This window comes from Sturnira hondurensis, unplaced genomic scaffold (assembly GCF_014824575.4).
Source record: "Sturnira hondurensis isolate 20B ecotype Veracruz unplaced genomic scaffold, ASM1482457v3 Scaffold0022215, whole genome shotgun sequence".
In the NCBI taxonomy this organism is placed as follows: domain Eukaryota; kingdom Metazoa; phylum Chordata; class Mammalia; order Chiroptera; family Phyllostomidae; genus Sturnira; species Sturnira hondurensis.
The window spans coordinates 9,484,949-9,500,467 of NW_028094846.1; the positions used below are offsets into that span (position 1 = coordinate 9,484,949).

General features: G+C 41.2%; 2 protein-coding genes across 3 annotated transcripts in view; both read right to left on the reverse strand.

Moving 5' to 3' along the window:
• The window catches only part of TOR1AIP2 (torsin 1A interacting protein 2), a 30,986-nt gene extending 17,867 nt beyond the window's left edge, over positions 1 to 13,119 (reverse strand). Inside the window, exon 1 of one of the 2 annotated variants that reach the window (XM_037034889.1) lies at positions 13,035 to 13,119. The gene's annotated coding sequence lies outside the window, so the exon portion shown is untranslated. Of the gene's footprint in view, positions 1 to 3,183; positions 3,272 to 13,034 lie in introns of those variants that run through there. The other variant, XM_037034888.1, reaches the window with a different exon arrangement.
• LOC118979028 (torsin-1A-interacting protein 2) lies at positions 808 to 3,190 on the reverse strand. Its single transcript, XM_037034891.1, has one exon. It carries the CDS (start codon positions 2,720 to 2,722, stop codon positions 2,327 to 2,329), a length of 396 nt encoding a protein of 131 aa, XP_036890786.1. The 5' UTR covers positions 2,723 to 3,190; the 3' UTR covers positions 808 to 2,326.
• Positions 13,120 to 15,519: the final 2,400 nt, after the last annotated feature.

Here is a 15,519-nt window from a genome sequence, read left to right on the forward strand (position 1 = left end):
TGACCTAAGCTGAAAAGCTACAAAGCTTTCTAAATTTCCTCCCTTGCTCAATTTTATGAACTCTTCCACATGTTATTTCTGGGAGTGAACCATATAGCAGGTAACTACATCTGAGGGCAAAGTACCCCTTTTAATGTAATATTAAAATTAATTTTTTATTCTTGTGTATACTGATACCTTACAGAACTAGAACTGTTTGTAACGAGGGCTACATTAGTGCAATCATTTTGATTAAGGAGAAAAAGTGTGACTGAGTTGCAACCTGAAATGTCAAGTGACCTTCAGTCTGATGGGGAATCTGTTCGTGTCACCAGCAAGGTACAGTAACAGTCACTACCTCGCAGCTTTATGAGCACTCAGTTCCCATGCTTTTAAATCAGTAACTCAACACCATGCCTATGCTGCTATTGTATCTCTCCGTGTAAATGCAGATTCCTGGGCCCTGTGAGCCACCTCAGGAATCGTAATTTCTGTAAGGCCAAGAAATTCCCCATTTCTGACAAGCTCATCCAGGTACTGATCTGAAAATCAATGGCATAAATATGTTTAGCTTATCTTTAGTACTAAAAGGAAAGATTGGTTAAAACAAAAGACTTTTTCTCTATTTTGCTGAAAACTATGATTCCACATACATGGAGTGTTTCTCAGTATATATCTGAAAATATTTAGGGGACAATCATGTTGAACCTAATACCATCCTCAAAAGCAATACCTCAAAGCACATGCTCACGTCTTGGAGCAAGCTTCAGGATGGTGAAGGAGTTCTTCTTAACCAAGGGATGTGATAAACTACTAGTCTTCACTCGGTTCAGCAATCCACACAGTTTATTCAGCAACATAGCAGGAGAGAACTTGCACCAGGACAGACATAAGGCAGACAGATACAGGTAGATCTCCAGGGTACATTCTTTATACAGACTAACACATCACCTCAGGTTTCACAACAGGTGGCAGGCAGGGTTTCTTACATAAAAACGGCCATTCATTCCTCACCTCTTCCTCTCTAAAAGAGCCCTCATTTTCCTAGGGGAGACAGTGGGCCTTACCGAGGCACCGCCAGCCCCATTCCTCTCTGCCTGGCTTCCCAGGCCCTTTTGTGAACCAGTACCTTCTAATGAGATGTATGAAGAAATCGGTGAGGGACTTTGGAGAAAGATTTTCTTGCCAGTAAGACAGGGTCTTGAAAGGAGAAACCTTTTTGCTCCCTACTTCCAGCCTCTGGGACTGAAATGCCTGAAGCGGCAACAAGCCACATTCCAATCACAGAAGACACCAAGGACAAAAGCCAAAGTGATAAGGATCCCAGCGGGGTAAACAGAAAGAACCTGGGACCTTGAGAACACTGTTGAGTTGCTACACAAGCACTGGGTTATTTACCTAGCATCTTAAGTGGAATTTTAAACTTGCTCGGTGGCCTCTGAGATGTTTTCAACCATTTCTTCCTAAGTTTCTTAACCGGAACTCTGGGTCTGTGGTTCTCACAAACAAGTAAAGGCCAGAATGTGGCTGACGTCTAGCAAACTGTCTTAGTTTTAAGAAAGATGCCTCCCTTAGACTGCTCCTAAGGTATATGGAGCCGAGCTCAGTAACTCCTTTTGTTACTTTTCCATTTCCTGGGTAGGACACTTTAAGTTCAGTCACCACAAAGACAGGACAGACTTTGTTTATGCAGAGCCAAGTCAGTGTAGATAGTGGCGTTTCTGCATGTCTTTGCGTGTCCCTATGAGGTGCTGCCCAGTAGAATGTGACTAAGGGACCAGGTATCAATAACGTTGATGCCACACTGAGGCCAAACTGAGGGAAGGATGAACACATGGTTATATGTGAATAAATTATATATGTACACACACACACATAAAATTGCTGATTAATGAATAAGAAGCGGGGCTTAGAGTAATGTAGTGTCTTATTAAAACGCATAGTTCTTTTACCAAAATAATCTATAATCCAGCTACAATGAAGATGCTTTGCCACAGAAGTCATCACTAGAAATATTGTTCTGGTGGACACAGGGGCATCTCCTCCAGCACTACCCTGTCATATGTCAACAATTAGGCTGTGGGGCTTTTTAGGAGGGGCCAGCTAATTCCAAACACAGGGAACATGAAACAATCTGGTTCTAGATGAAGAGTCTGGCCGCAACACTGATTAAACTCATGCCGAACACAATAGGTGTAGACCATGGTAACAGAGCCAACGATTTAAGCAGTTCCCCAAAGTAGTGACCACATGGACCAGATTTAAAAGGACTCATTTTTTTTCATCTTCCTTGGGTTACTAGTACAAAACCCTCTAGACTTGCCATGATTTTAACTGGTTTAAGAAGTTATTTGCTTTGGCCAAGTTTCTTGTTTAAGGTCGTGTCGGTTCTGGTCAAAATCAACTGTAATGCAGGGTTAAAACCAGCAATTCTAGAGTCATGTATCCTTTTTCTAACCAGCGGAGGACCCAGAAGAAATGGGTGGCAAGCTTTTTCAAAGGTCCACCTGGTAAGATTTTGGGGAGCCCACTCAAGTGGGAAAGACCAAGGAAGAACAAGGCTTCTATTAGCAGGATTATCAGGATAACACTCAGGGCAATAATCAGCCCTGTTAATACGGTCCAAGAATACCTGGTAACATTCATTTTCAATAAGCTCAGTTTGGTACAACCAATGGCCCAGTTCTAAACTCGGGAACCATTGTTGTCCACAGTCAGGGCAATGGGAATTATCTGAGAACATCTCGGGCTCCAGCGGTAACAGAAAGCAGAGCAACAGTAAGAGAAAACAGTGACAAAGACACCCAAATCACAACCTAGCACAGGTGTGGTTTAGCAATTTCTCAGTCCAACTAATACTACTTGGAGAGAGTTAAATTTGGCTTGCACCTCCGTGCAATTCTTCAAGACTTCGTTGTCTGTTTTTCACTCAATTGCAACTCAGCTTCTCAGCTCAGTGACTGATCCGGTCTCTAATGTTATCAGTCACTTGCTAGGAGCACAGATCTCAGAATAGCTCCTTCTAATCCCAGCTAAATTAGTTACTTTTTCTTGTGTGTTAATCAGCTGATGATCGCAGGCAGAGGTACTTGGCTCACTCTGCTTTGCTGGTAAGCTATTAGGTCTGCTTGGTCAGAGAGAGAAGCTGACAGGTCCAATGGATCTTAGTGGGCGCCGGCACTCCTGCCGCTGTGATTCACGTACCCAAGTCTTAAGGTCTTGGCACTTTACAGCGATGTAGGGGGTCAGGAAATGCCGGGAGAGTCCTCTTGAGCGTGGATCCAGTGAAGTCGTTCTTGGGAGGACCTTACTCAGGACCCCGTCAGAGAAGTAGCTGACGCTGAGTTGGCTGGAGGGTCTGGGAATGCTTCACACACCTGTAAATGATAACACTTCAGACGACTCATAATGGGTTTTGAGTTGCTCACAATATTATTATAAACATGCACTTGGAAAGCATTTGGGTTCAAACCAGTGTATCTGTTGGGGGTTATTGTCATGCTTATTTGGACACAGGAAAGGGTTTTGGTTCATTTAAGATTTGAACTAGTGTAATTTTTTTTAAGGACTGTTTCCTTTGTCTACTCCTTTGTACTTTGGGAATAATCAGGTCTGTATAATCATGTTTAACCTGGTAGAACTTTGAGATTTCTTGTATATCTTTTGTGAGGTGGGTGCCAACTCTGGTTCTCCCACCATGTGGGAGAATGGTAACAATGGTGACAAGCTTTCTATAATAGGCTTCCATCCACCCAGGAAAAAGCTTACAAAATTATCAAATAGTATTCTTACTGGGCAATAACAGGAAGTTGGACGGAATCCTTTTGAAGACTGAAAAGGAAACCAGGAGGGGCAAGTCTCCTTGCCCACATCTATTCTAACAGGGCTGTGCATATTGTAGGTTTCAGAGGGGCAGGTAAAGGCACAATCCTGAGCAATTCTCAGAAAACATGGTGAATCCGTTGGAATTCGCAGATGTTATCATCACCTTTGCAGTCCTTCATGAAATGGATGTAACAAGTAAACAAGGCGGGGTAGGGCACGGAACAACCAGAGAGCCACCTAGGGGAGTCCCACAGATCATCAGAGTACAAGGCATACCTTGACTTTCTCCGGTGTTGTTTTATGAATTTCGAGGCTTGATGCTGCGAGAGCGCTAAGGGACACAGGGAAGGCACGAGCGAGGGACACAGGGAAGGCACGAGCGTTAAAATGGTATGAAGACGCGGCCTGTGTAGCAGAGGAAGTTACAGCCTTAGTCGTGGTAGTCAAAGCATTTTTCTTACAGGCTATCAACAGTAGCTGTACCTCTCAGATTTTATTTATTTATTTAAAATATGTTTTTTTTTAAAGATTTTATTTATTTATCTTTAGAAGGGAAGGGAAGGAGAGAGGGAGAGAAATATTAATGTATGGTTTGCCTCTCATGTGTTCCCCATTGGGAACTGACCTGAAACCCAGGCATGTGCCCTGATTGGGGATCGAACCGCGATCTTTTGGTTTGCAGGCCTGCGCTCAATCCACTGAGCTACACCAGCCAGGGCTGTACCTCTCAGATTTTAAAACGGCAGGTTTAAAAGGCAACTGAAGGGCAGCCTCCAACAGGGTTGCAGCATGGGGTCAGTATTTTGATAGAAGCCCCAGATGAGGTGCAAACAGCGTTAGTGTAGAGGTGTTGGTGTGTTCCTTCAGGTTAGGTAACAACGTACGGCTGAGAGCTACCAATTCAACTCCTTGGGCAGAATACACAGATGGCGGGGTCCCTGACCCATTGACCTCTGTGCTGACCAGAGGGCATATGGCTTTCTCTGAAGGTCTACTGACAAGAGCCACCGGCAGAAGTTTTAGCTGTACTGGGAAATCTCGGGTGTCTAGTATGCGGAACTTGTACACGACGAATAAACCCACATGATCATGGGGTTTAACTTAGAAATGAGCAGTAAAGTTACATGACTGAATCTCACATTGAAAAGATACAGAATTTTGAATTTTTAGAGTGAGAAAAGGAGAAATTCAATGAATACCACAAGACACTATTTCACATCTACCAGGCTGGCAATAATGAACAAGTCTAACAATAGGGGTTCTAGAGACTCTAGACAAAAGCACTCCTCCCCCCAGACATCTCCATTGTCGGGGTCAAATGGAAACCCTAAACTTAGCCCCAAATGCTCAGAATAGATCCACTTTTACCCCAACCTTCATTTCTCCAGCTTCAAGAGTCAAGCAAGCATTAGACTCCAAGTGTTCCTTTATCAAGAGAACACCAGCATTCCAAAGGCTCCAGACAAGACCGATGAACCCCTGGTCCTTTAAATCATTATCTCTGGGCAGGAGTCAAAGAGGGCCCCAGGCACTAAGGGCTCAGAGTACAAGCCACAATGACCAGCCCCCTCACTCATTCCTTAGCTTTATCACTGCTGGATGAGCAAAGAGGGCCTCCAAAAATGCTCCTGGTAAGATTCACAAATTCCTCGTCCCCACTCACAGCTCCACTACCAATACCTGCTTGAAAGCATCAGGACCAACCATCTCACCATACCTGTGTCTTTTTAGTCCGTACAACGTGAAGCCCAGAGCTTCCTAGTCACAGTTAACCTGTTTTTCGTATCCCCATAACTCTAACAGCAGTGAGATAACATCCCCCCTTGTTTTAATATTTTTTCCCATAAAACATGTCCTGTTTTGATGTATTAACTATCTCAGTTATTAGCCCCTACTAAAATATTAACTCCCTAAGATTAGCACTTTTTGTCTATTTACTGCTGTGCATGCCCAATTAAATACTTCCTGATTGAGCCCTGGCTGGTGTGGCTCAGTGGATTGAGCACGGGCCTGCGACTCAGACGATCGCGGTTCGATTCTCGGTCGGGGCGCATGCCTGGGTTGCAGGCCAGTTCCCTGCAGGCCAACTCCCAGCAGGGAACACGCGAAAGGCGGCCATGCATTGATGTTTCTCTCCCTCTCTCCTTCCCTTCCCCTCTAAAGATAAATAAATAAAATCTTTAAAATAAAAAAAAAATACTTCCTGATTGAATACCTAGCATCCTGAATCCTCAGACCCTAACAACTCGAGCATAAACTGGTATACCTACTTTGGGATTAATTTGGTGTTATCTAGCAAAGCCAAAGATGTCATTTCTTAGAATTCAGTACTTCTACCCTAGGCTTTTATACTCCAGAGAAATTTGCACATGTGCATTGAAAAACATGAATAAAAAGATTTAATCACGGTAGGACTGTGTATAAGCCCAAATGTCCATGAACAGCAGGATGGATAAATGGAAGCACCAGCATACAGTGGAATACTGTACACAGAGACACAGATGAGACTCAAGAATAGAACAGCAAGCTGAAAGACAAAGCAAGAATCCATCCACATGCATTCCATTTACGTAAAGTTTCAATATCCTGTTTAGAAATAATGTTAAAAAGAAAGATAAGCACAAGGATAATTATTACCTTTATTGGAGAGGGAAGGGGATGCAATGAGAGGACAATCAATTTTTTCCCCACTGAATCATAAATCCTAACAGCTTACATAACTTCTATTCAATCTTTTATAATTTAAAAAGAAAGGATAGAGTGTGAATAACAACAGGCTAGAAAAAGAGATTAACAGGCAAAACCACACTCGCACTGTGTGGACAAGGAGAGCAGCAGCAGCCCCTCTGCCCAGAGGACAAGGGGGTGGTGGGTAAGTGATACCGTGAGGCAAAGAGGACCCTTATGGGAGGATCTGGATCTTTGTTTTTCTCATAAAACTGTGAGCAACTGCCTTCACAGGAGTAAAGCCAAACAGGCCTACCCAGTGCTGCTATGGGAAAGACAGTTCATCTCGGCATCCTCCACCGAGGCACACACGTCTGCAGAGGGGATATCTCACAGGTACCATCCAGGAAGAGATGGCCCAGAGAACCTCACCTGGCCAGGTATCCAACAGTAATCCTGCCCGTGGATAATACTTAGAGACAACTGCTAACACTCAAATGGAGTGCCACTATCTGCTCAAAGCACTTTACATGTATTACCTCACGTACTCCTTACAATAATCCCTTGGAAGAAACAGAGAGGTTGAGCAACTTGCCCAAGATCACACAGGTCATGAAGAAATCAGTATTTGACTCCAGGCAGATGCTTCTGGAGCCCGTACTCTTCGCCACTACAAAATATCACCTTTCTGAAGCAGTGACTATTGAGCTTAAAAAGCCTTCCTAAACTATTTGCAAAGTTAAAATAATACTCTTCAATTGTGTATCTATACTGATTGAGGTGGATGTGGGGGAATTAATCTCTCATAATTTTTCACTTCCACACAAAAAGGTTGAGGATAGATTTCAGGGAGCCCTGAACCTCCTGAAATTACATACAAAAAATTTTTATGTACACATATGCATTTTTCCCCCAGGAAAGAGAGTACTATGTACTTGTTGGCAGTGGTGTTTCAGGCACTATGTACTTGTAGCCTCCCAAAGGAATCTGAAATGGCTCAGAACCATTAGGTGGTGCTTCCTTCCTCAACTCTATTAAGTGAAAAGCAGTCGATTTGAGGTAAGTATTATTATGATCAGACTTGTAGAAATCCTGAAAACACCTATAACTGCCATTACTCTACTGATTATTAAACATAATTGTTTAAATTATTAAAGAAACCACCATGTACCAGGCCCAATGTAAAGTTCTACGGATATAGAGAGAAAAATCTTACACGACATCTAGATGACCAGGGAATCCAGACTGGAAGCAGTTTTAGGTAAAAGCTGAGGGATTTTACCTGGATATAAAAAGACTGGAGAGATCTTAGGAAATTTAGGAAGGCCCACCCAAGAAGCTATGGAATGCCTTTATTTTCTAACAAACCTAACCAACAACAGTGGGCAAAAATCAAAGGTCAAAGGGTTTTCCTATTGAACAAATACTACACAAAAGAAAAACTCAAATCAGATTTTTTTGTGTGTGAGAACTAACGTAAATTTAAGATTCTTCCTGCAACTTTATTAGAAGATTAGAAAATAGTACTTTTAAACCAAAGTAGAAAATGCAGTTTTATTTAATCCATTGAAATTTACATATACTAACGATGGCAGCTTAATACATATTAAATAATTTACCTTCTCTTACCTATTCTGATTATATTTCATTCTTTGCTATTTCTTGAATAGACATTAGTAAGCAAATTAAAATCTACCCTTGAGAGACAAACACTAATCCCTTATTCTTTCTGGTAGGATAATGTAAGTTTTGGAATGAGTCAGGATTGGTGGTTTCTCCAGGCAACTATACCCCTTACATTTCAGTTCGGCCAACTCCTCATAAGCTATATAAAATCAAAGATAGGCATACAGAAAGAATTTATATGCTTTAAACAATCTTGAGTTCCCATTTTAAATATTTTCTTCCATAGGAAGGCTAATCAATAATCAAAACTTGACTTTTGTTTTTGGTACAAGACAGTTTCTCTAAGTTTCAAAACCTCTAAAGTGAAGTTTTTTGAGTTTCATATTTCACAATTAGTTTGGAATTTAGATGATGGGAGATTAAGGGATATGAAAAAAAGGAATCACTCATCTTTTAAAGTTCATATAAACTACATTCCGTGACAAAATATATAATTAAAATGAATGTTCCTGAAAACAAGCCTTTGGCCTAAGTGCTGTGAAGCACCACTGCCAACCTGGCTGAGTCCTGCGGGTGGGAGATGGCCCCGGGTGACAGTCCCCAGCAGCATCTAGTACACACACTGTTCCCTCTTACAAAGGACAGACAGGCCGAAGGAAAAATATGACCCTGGCTTAGGCAACAGCTGCAGAATGTTCTCCCCTCGCCCCAGGAACTGACAAAACAGGTGTGTGCACGCATTGCTAGCATACCACAGGGGGAACACCAGCTTCGAAATGCATTCGCGCACCGCCATCTGCCTTGCCCTAAAGGACTAACAGTCAAGGGTTCAAATTCTGTCTACAGTTTCGATTTATAACATGGGCTGCTAAACCTTTTGTTAACATGCAGCTTAAAATAGGGAGACCTAGTGCCAAGCTTAGGTTTTTCTGTACATGTACCAGCTCTTTGTGTCTGTGTTTAAAGCTAGTTTCTAAGTCTTGCCCACTTCCTCTCACTGTATCGACTGTTACAATATGCCAGGACTATCATTTTCACAGTTTTCCAGATGCTGTATATATTTTCTGAGCACAGAAAGTCTTCCTTCCCTTCTTACTCCCTCCCAGCTCCCTTGACTTGGATCTCGGGTCTAGGTTGACCAGTAGAGGCAACAAGCAGCGCACAAAGGACCAAAGAGTCTGCTAAGATTTTCCATAGTGGGAAGCCTTAACTGATACCCAGTTTTAGCTCCACTCCCCCAACCATCTTTAGTGTCTACATCACGCCAACACATTTTTACTAAACGTTTTAGTTTGAACTAGTCATGCGCCACGTAATGATGTTCAGGTCTGTGATGGACTGCACACAGGACCACATATAGGCCTGTGGTCCCATAAAGTTGTAACAGAGCTGAAAAGTCCCTATCACCCACTGACTCTGTAGACACTGCAGCCCAAAACATTAGTCCTGTGTTTGTGGTGATGCTGGTGTGAACAAATCAACTGCACTGCCAACTGTGTAAAAGTAAAGCACAGTTATGTACAGTACATAGTAGTATGTTATTGGTTTGTGTTTACTACACTTTATCTTTATTTCAGAATGCACTCTTTCTACATATAAAGAAATGTTTGCTGTAACACATCTCATCTTTACCAAGACTCTTGATTGCATCATGATTTATTATGCTTGATTTAACCTCAGGCTATTTAGTGCAGAAACATGCTACACAGGCTTTGCAGCCTAGAAGTAACAGGCCATATACGCCATGTAGCCTAGGTATGCCGTGGCTATATTGTCTAGGTGTCTGGAAGTGTGCTCTGTTTAAATAAATCATATTTCCTGCTTTCCATGTTTATTCGTTGAAATTCTTCTGTAAGAAAGAGTTGTGCCTTCTCCTCCATTTATTTAATCCACTATGTTAGCCCGGACTTGTGGATACTTATTTTACTTTATTCTACACATTAAAATCCCCCACTATCATTTTCATCTTGTCGCTCAAATTGTTCCAGCAAACCCCCACACTTTTTGTGAGCATTTCCTTAATTTCAAGCACCACAAGGTGTTCTAGTCTCATCTCGTTTTCTCTGCCTCAAGCTCTGGAATAACTACTCCAAAAAACTCCTGCCTCCTTTCACGGGAGGGTCCTGTTTAAAAACGTCGAGCAGGGCACTCACTGCGCTGTGGTCTCACTGCCGGGCCCACAGCTCAGACAGCTGCCACCAATGGTGGCTTCCTTATTAAACTCATTGGCTGGAAACCACGAGCATCACTTGGGAGCTGGTTAGAAATACCAGTTCTTGGGCCCCACCCCAGACCCTCCAGACCAGACAGAATCTTTGAAGGTCTGGTATAGGAGTTTGCATGTTAACAGGTTAACAGACTTACCAGGTAGTTTATGAAATGCTGTTTTAACAACGAAAAGCTAGTTTTCCTTCACTATAAACCCTGTATTCACTTTACTATGTGTATCCCTCATAAAAAAGTGAAAAATTAGTCTTCATGACTTGGGTATAAATCATATTCTTACTGCTACAACTAATAAAACTATAGGTGAATGCCTCATTTGTTAAGATACTAAACACTTCCCTATTCTTATTTTCCTATTATGTTTTTAAATGTGGTGGCCACAGTAGTAGTTACAAACTACAAATCCTGTCACTTTCATACAAAGAGGATGTAAGTCAGTGCCCGTCGACTCCTGTCTGTATGCGTGGCCCAATGGCCACACGGGGATGACACAAAATGAGCCCCTCGCAGCGCTGCCCTCCAAAGTCAGGCTGCCTGGGCTTGGCTGACTCGCCCCAGCCCGTGGCCAGCCGAGCTCTGGTTTCTGCCTCAGTTCTCCTCCCCCGCCCCCAGATGGAAGGAAGGACTCTACCTGGGTGGAACAGCACTGCGAAGTCAGAGAGAATGGGCAGCACTTACAGCTGCGGGCCACAAAAGAAGCCCTCATCAGCTCTATTACTGTTTGAATTTTTAAATAAAAGTGCAACTCTAGGCTTTGTTTTTTGGAATGGGGAAAGCCAGGGAAAATTGTGCCAAAGGAAAGTCCTGTCGTATCCTCTCTAGTAGGTTAGAATAAAGTACAGGACCAGAGAGCTCTATTTATATAAATAAGACAAAACCCTCAGAAGTTAACAAAGCAATGTTTTAAATTTGACTTTTCATAAGTTTGTTACGAAAAAAATGTTATGAGATCGACGTCAGGTATACCTATGGTCAAAGGCTAAGGAAAATTAAAAAATTAAAACAATTCAATCTGTTGAGGTAGTGGAATTACGGGTACATTCTCTTCCATTCTATTTTATCAAAATCATGTGCCAACTACTCGTTTAATATAATAGTAGTAAAGAGCAAAGTTGCCCAATTAGTAATATTTTCCATTTATTGAGTCTAGGCTATCCCTCTCAGTATTCCAAATAACCCTGCCTATCTCCACTTTACAGACGAGGAAATGGACTCGGTGATAAAGCAGCCTGTCCAGGTCACACAGTTGATAGAACAGGACTTCAACTCAGCTCTGACTCCAAAGTCTAAGCTCATGATCAATGTTGGGGACATGCTTCTTTATTCACAAGTGCTGGATCGGCTGTGCCAAAGTGAGGGTGAAGTATAATCACCACATGGAATTACCTCTTGGGGGACACAGCAGTAGTCATAAGATCTGGAATATTAATAAAATTTTAATACAATTACAATTCTACCTGAAAAATGAAAAACAGCATAAAGCAAACAAGACTTCTCCGAGCACATTTTCCTTCTGAAAACTCAGGTGGCATTACAGAGAAATGTGAATTTCCAAATAATACAGTTTAAAATAAAGTCCTAGGCAAAAAAAAATTATATATACAAGACACAATACATTATTGAAATACCCTATAATCCTCAAATAATGACCTAAATTCTTAAGTTACTTAAGAATTTGTGAATTACAGAAACTCTTGGCCTAGTATTACCGTCTCTATGCTAGGAGGGAAACTAAGTGAAATAGCACTGGAATGAGTCACTCATGGTTTCGTGATACCCTATCAGCAAAACTGGTTATCGAGTTCTGGACTCTGCATTCTGCGTAATACTGCTGGGAAGAGGCGTTCAAAGTTTTCACAGCAAGTGTCAATTTCTAATCCACACGAAGGTTTTCAAGAACATTTTTAGTTCTTCTACCATAAAGTTCCTTTTTAAATTAAAATTTGATTTTCCTCTAGCCATTCATACTCTAAACACGTGCTTAACTGCCGCAGCCCTAATTCTTAAAAAAAAAAAAAGCTAAGAAAAGGATCTCTCATATAGATCCAAAATAAAACGTTTTAAAACCTAAAGGCAGTTAAAATGGAAAGCAAAACCAGGGTAAGATAACTCATTTCGGCATTTGAGTGTGAAGACTAACAATGAAGCGCTACTGGTAGAATAGGAGGTGCTACACATTTTCTTGAAGGAGAGAAAAAGAGGGTAAACTTTTTCATCGGTTACGAATACAACTGGGAAGACAAATATGTAAGCAAAATGGTGATTGCAGGGTCTTAGTAGAACTTCAAACTTTGCCCTTTTTAGCGCCATTAAGATTACAAAAGTGAGTGGGGGGGGTTACTATCTAATAAGAATTAAGATGACAAAAAAAGGGATCTTCTTAAGTACGGAAGTAAAGGGAGTAACCGCCCAGTACAGGTACATTTCCCGTTTACACTTTGAACCTCATAGGAATTCTGTTTCTCGTCTCAAAGTCCAAACCAAACATTTAACCCCACCTCACCCTATGTAATATTTATAAAATTGTTTCTCTTTCCTTCTTTCTTTCTCTCTTTTTACTCCAAAACAAAAACACCCCCTCTGCTTCGTTTTGAGGTTTTTGCGGTAGGCAGGTGGGGGTGGGGAGAGATCGTTTCTGAAAGATTTTTCAAAAAGATATCAGATCAAATATTAAAACGTGGAAAAGTTGTATACAGATTTTATGTACTTACAAATTCCAATGGAGTTTGAAATCGATGACGGTCAATGTCAAAGGAGCACTTCCAGCGATCCGATCCACGAAAGCAGGCGGTACCCCCGCGGCCGGCCGAAGAGAATGTCGCCCAGACCCTGTCCACGTGACGATGACCTCTGCTGGGAGGGGAGGCTCCCGAGGAATGCTGGGACTGGTAGTCGCTCTGCCCCGCCCCCTCGGTTTACACCCGCCCCCCGCCCCCTTCTCCACTGCCCAGCGAGCTGCCAGCGGCAGGCAGTGGTGAGTCCGCGCAACAGAAGTGCACGTCTCCCCGCATTCTTGTGCTGCTGTGTGACAGACAGGCAAGACGGGCATCTCTGCAATATGACCGTAACTCTTATAATGACCCCTAATTCATAGGCTGGAAGAATCCATGGAGCTAACACATCGAGAGGCACTACCCAATGATAGGGGCCAGCCCGTCAGACGACTTGAACCTTGCCTCTACCGACTTGAACCTTGCCTCTACCTTGACGAGGTGCGTGTGGTCAAACTCAGTTTGCTCCTGTCCAGTGGGGTTGTTGTGAGTAAAAGAGATTATATAGTAATGGTGTCTGCTAAGCGATGGTAGCAAATGATGAATAAAAACAGTTACTATATGGATCTATTAATTTTACAAATGTGAAACCTGAAAAATGGAAAGGACATATTAATGCAGTCATTTTATCTGAATTATACTTCTTGTGTTTCTGTCTTCCCTAATACCCTAGGGATAAAGAATATACTCATTAACTTAATTAATATAGTTATTAAACATGTTATGTGCCAACATAGATGTTTAATAACTGTATGAATTAATGAGTACAGGGGTGGGTAAAATTAGGTTTGAATTCAACTACCCCAGAAGGCAGTAGGGCTAACCCCACTGAGCAGGTCACTGAAATTCAGGTTTGTCTACTGATTTTCAAAGACTACAAGAATGTGTAAATAATGAAGGTGGGCAATTTGAACACTTACAAGATTGTCCCTAGGTCCAGTGTGCCATTATGACATTCTTTTGAGTTAATAAAGCTATTGTAATAATCATAATCTAAATGTCTTCCCATACAAACAGAAAACCTACTTTTGCACACCCCTGTATATTGTTATAATTATTCTTTCCTTACCTGTCTTCTTTGATTCAGTGAATTACTCTATATTTCAAATTCCCAAAGCAATTGCCTAACATCCAGAGTTCATGTCTCCTGTTGGTGGGCCCAGCAGTTACCTTCTAATACTGGCAGAGTCTACTGTCTCTGTAATGCCACCTGTTTTGGACACACCTGTAGTTCGGAAAACACCCCCGGCAGAACGTGTGACTTGCCTAGCATTATCTCACAGTTATGATGAAAGGTGGTATTTGAAAGGGTTGCTAGGTGAGGGGGCAGGTATGGCAGAGTTGGGGTTCTGTATTCTTATTACTTAGATGAAATGGGGAAAATCCTAAGCAAATATGTATTAAAGTTACCATGCCTCTGATTTTACTTTTGATTCCTATGATTTATTTCTTTGGGAAGCCATTCCTAAGTTTACAAGCATTGTTAATGATGAAATAACACATGTACTGATTAGTCGATAATATGTAGAACCTCTTGTTTCTTCTTTTCAATATGTTCCCCAAACCTAAGTTTTACAAGTCTATATCTAAAAGTCACCTGTCCTGGTAAATGTATTCAAGAGGCTTTTAATATATGCATTGATGTCCATAATAGAATGTTATATATTAATACCATAGTTTTATATCCTTTAATAATATTACAGTGCTTATACTATTATATCATAATAATATAATAGGCACCTTATAGAGAAAGCAATACTTAAAACAAATAAAAGTCAGGTATTAACTAAGTACCAACACTTTTCAGCATTTTGTCAGAAAAGAAGTGCTACAAATTTCCCAAACATACTATCTAACCCAGCCTGACAAGGGAGACTATGCTTTTAATTTTCCCTTAAAAGGTTTCTCTTCTCCCTTTTGAAAAAAAAGTAGTCTCTCCCATGTGACTGTTCCTTCAGTTTCTTTGGTTACGTTGTACATAGTAAACTAAACAAACTAAAACCTAGGCGACTCTGTAAAGCATGCAATTCCTGTGTATGTGGCCAAATACATGGCCTGTCAATGAAAACACAGAACCTGTTAAGATTTCATTAAATTGAAATTTGAGCTGTTTGAACGGTTGCTCAAAAGCAGTCTGCAATGACTTAAAATACTTGAAAGAATAAAAAATACCTTCAAACCTTGGCAATCATTCTCATTTGCATTCAAATTGTATTTTTTAAATCTTTTCATAAAATCGATTATAAAAGATTGAGTGTATATTCTGAAGGTACCAATCTTCGGTATTCAGACTTGGCACTAAATTCTCCTTCCTTCAGTGTATGTAAACTAGGTTAGATATTTGCAGATATCAGATATTAGATATTATCTGCATCTGTTAGTACACGGATATAAAACAAAGTGCTTTTATTCATGCCTTCTTATT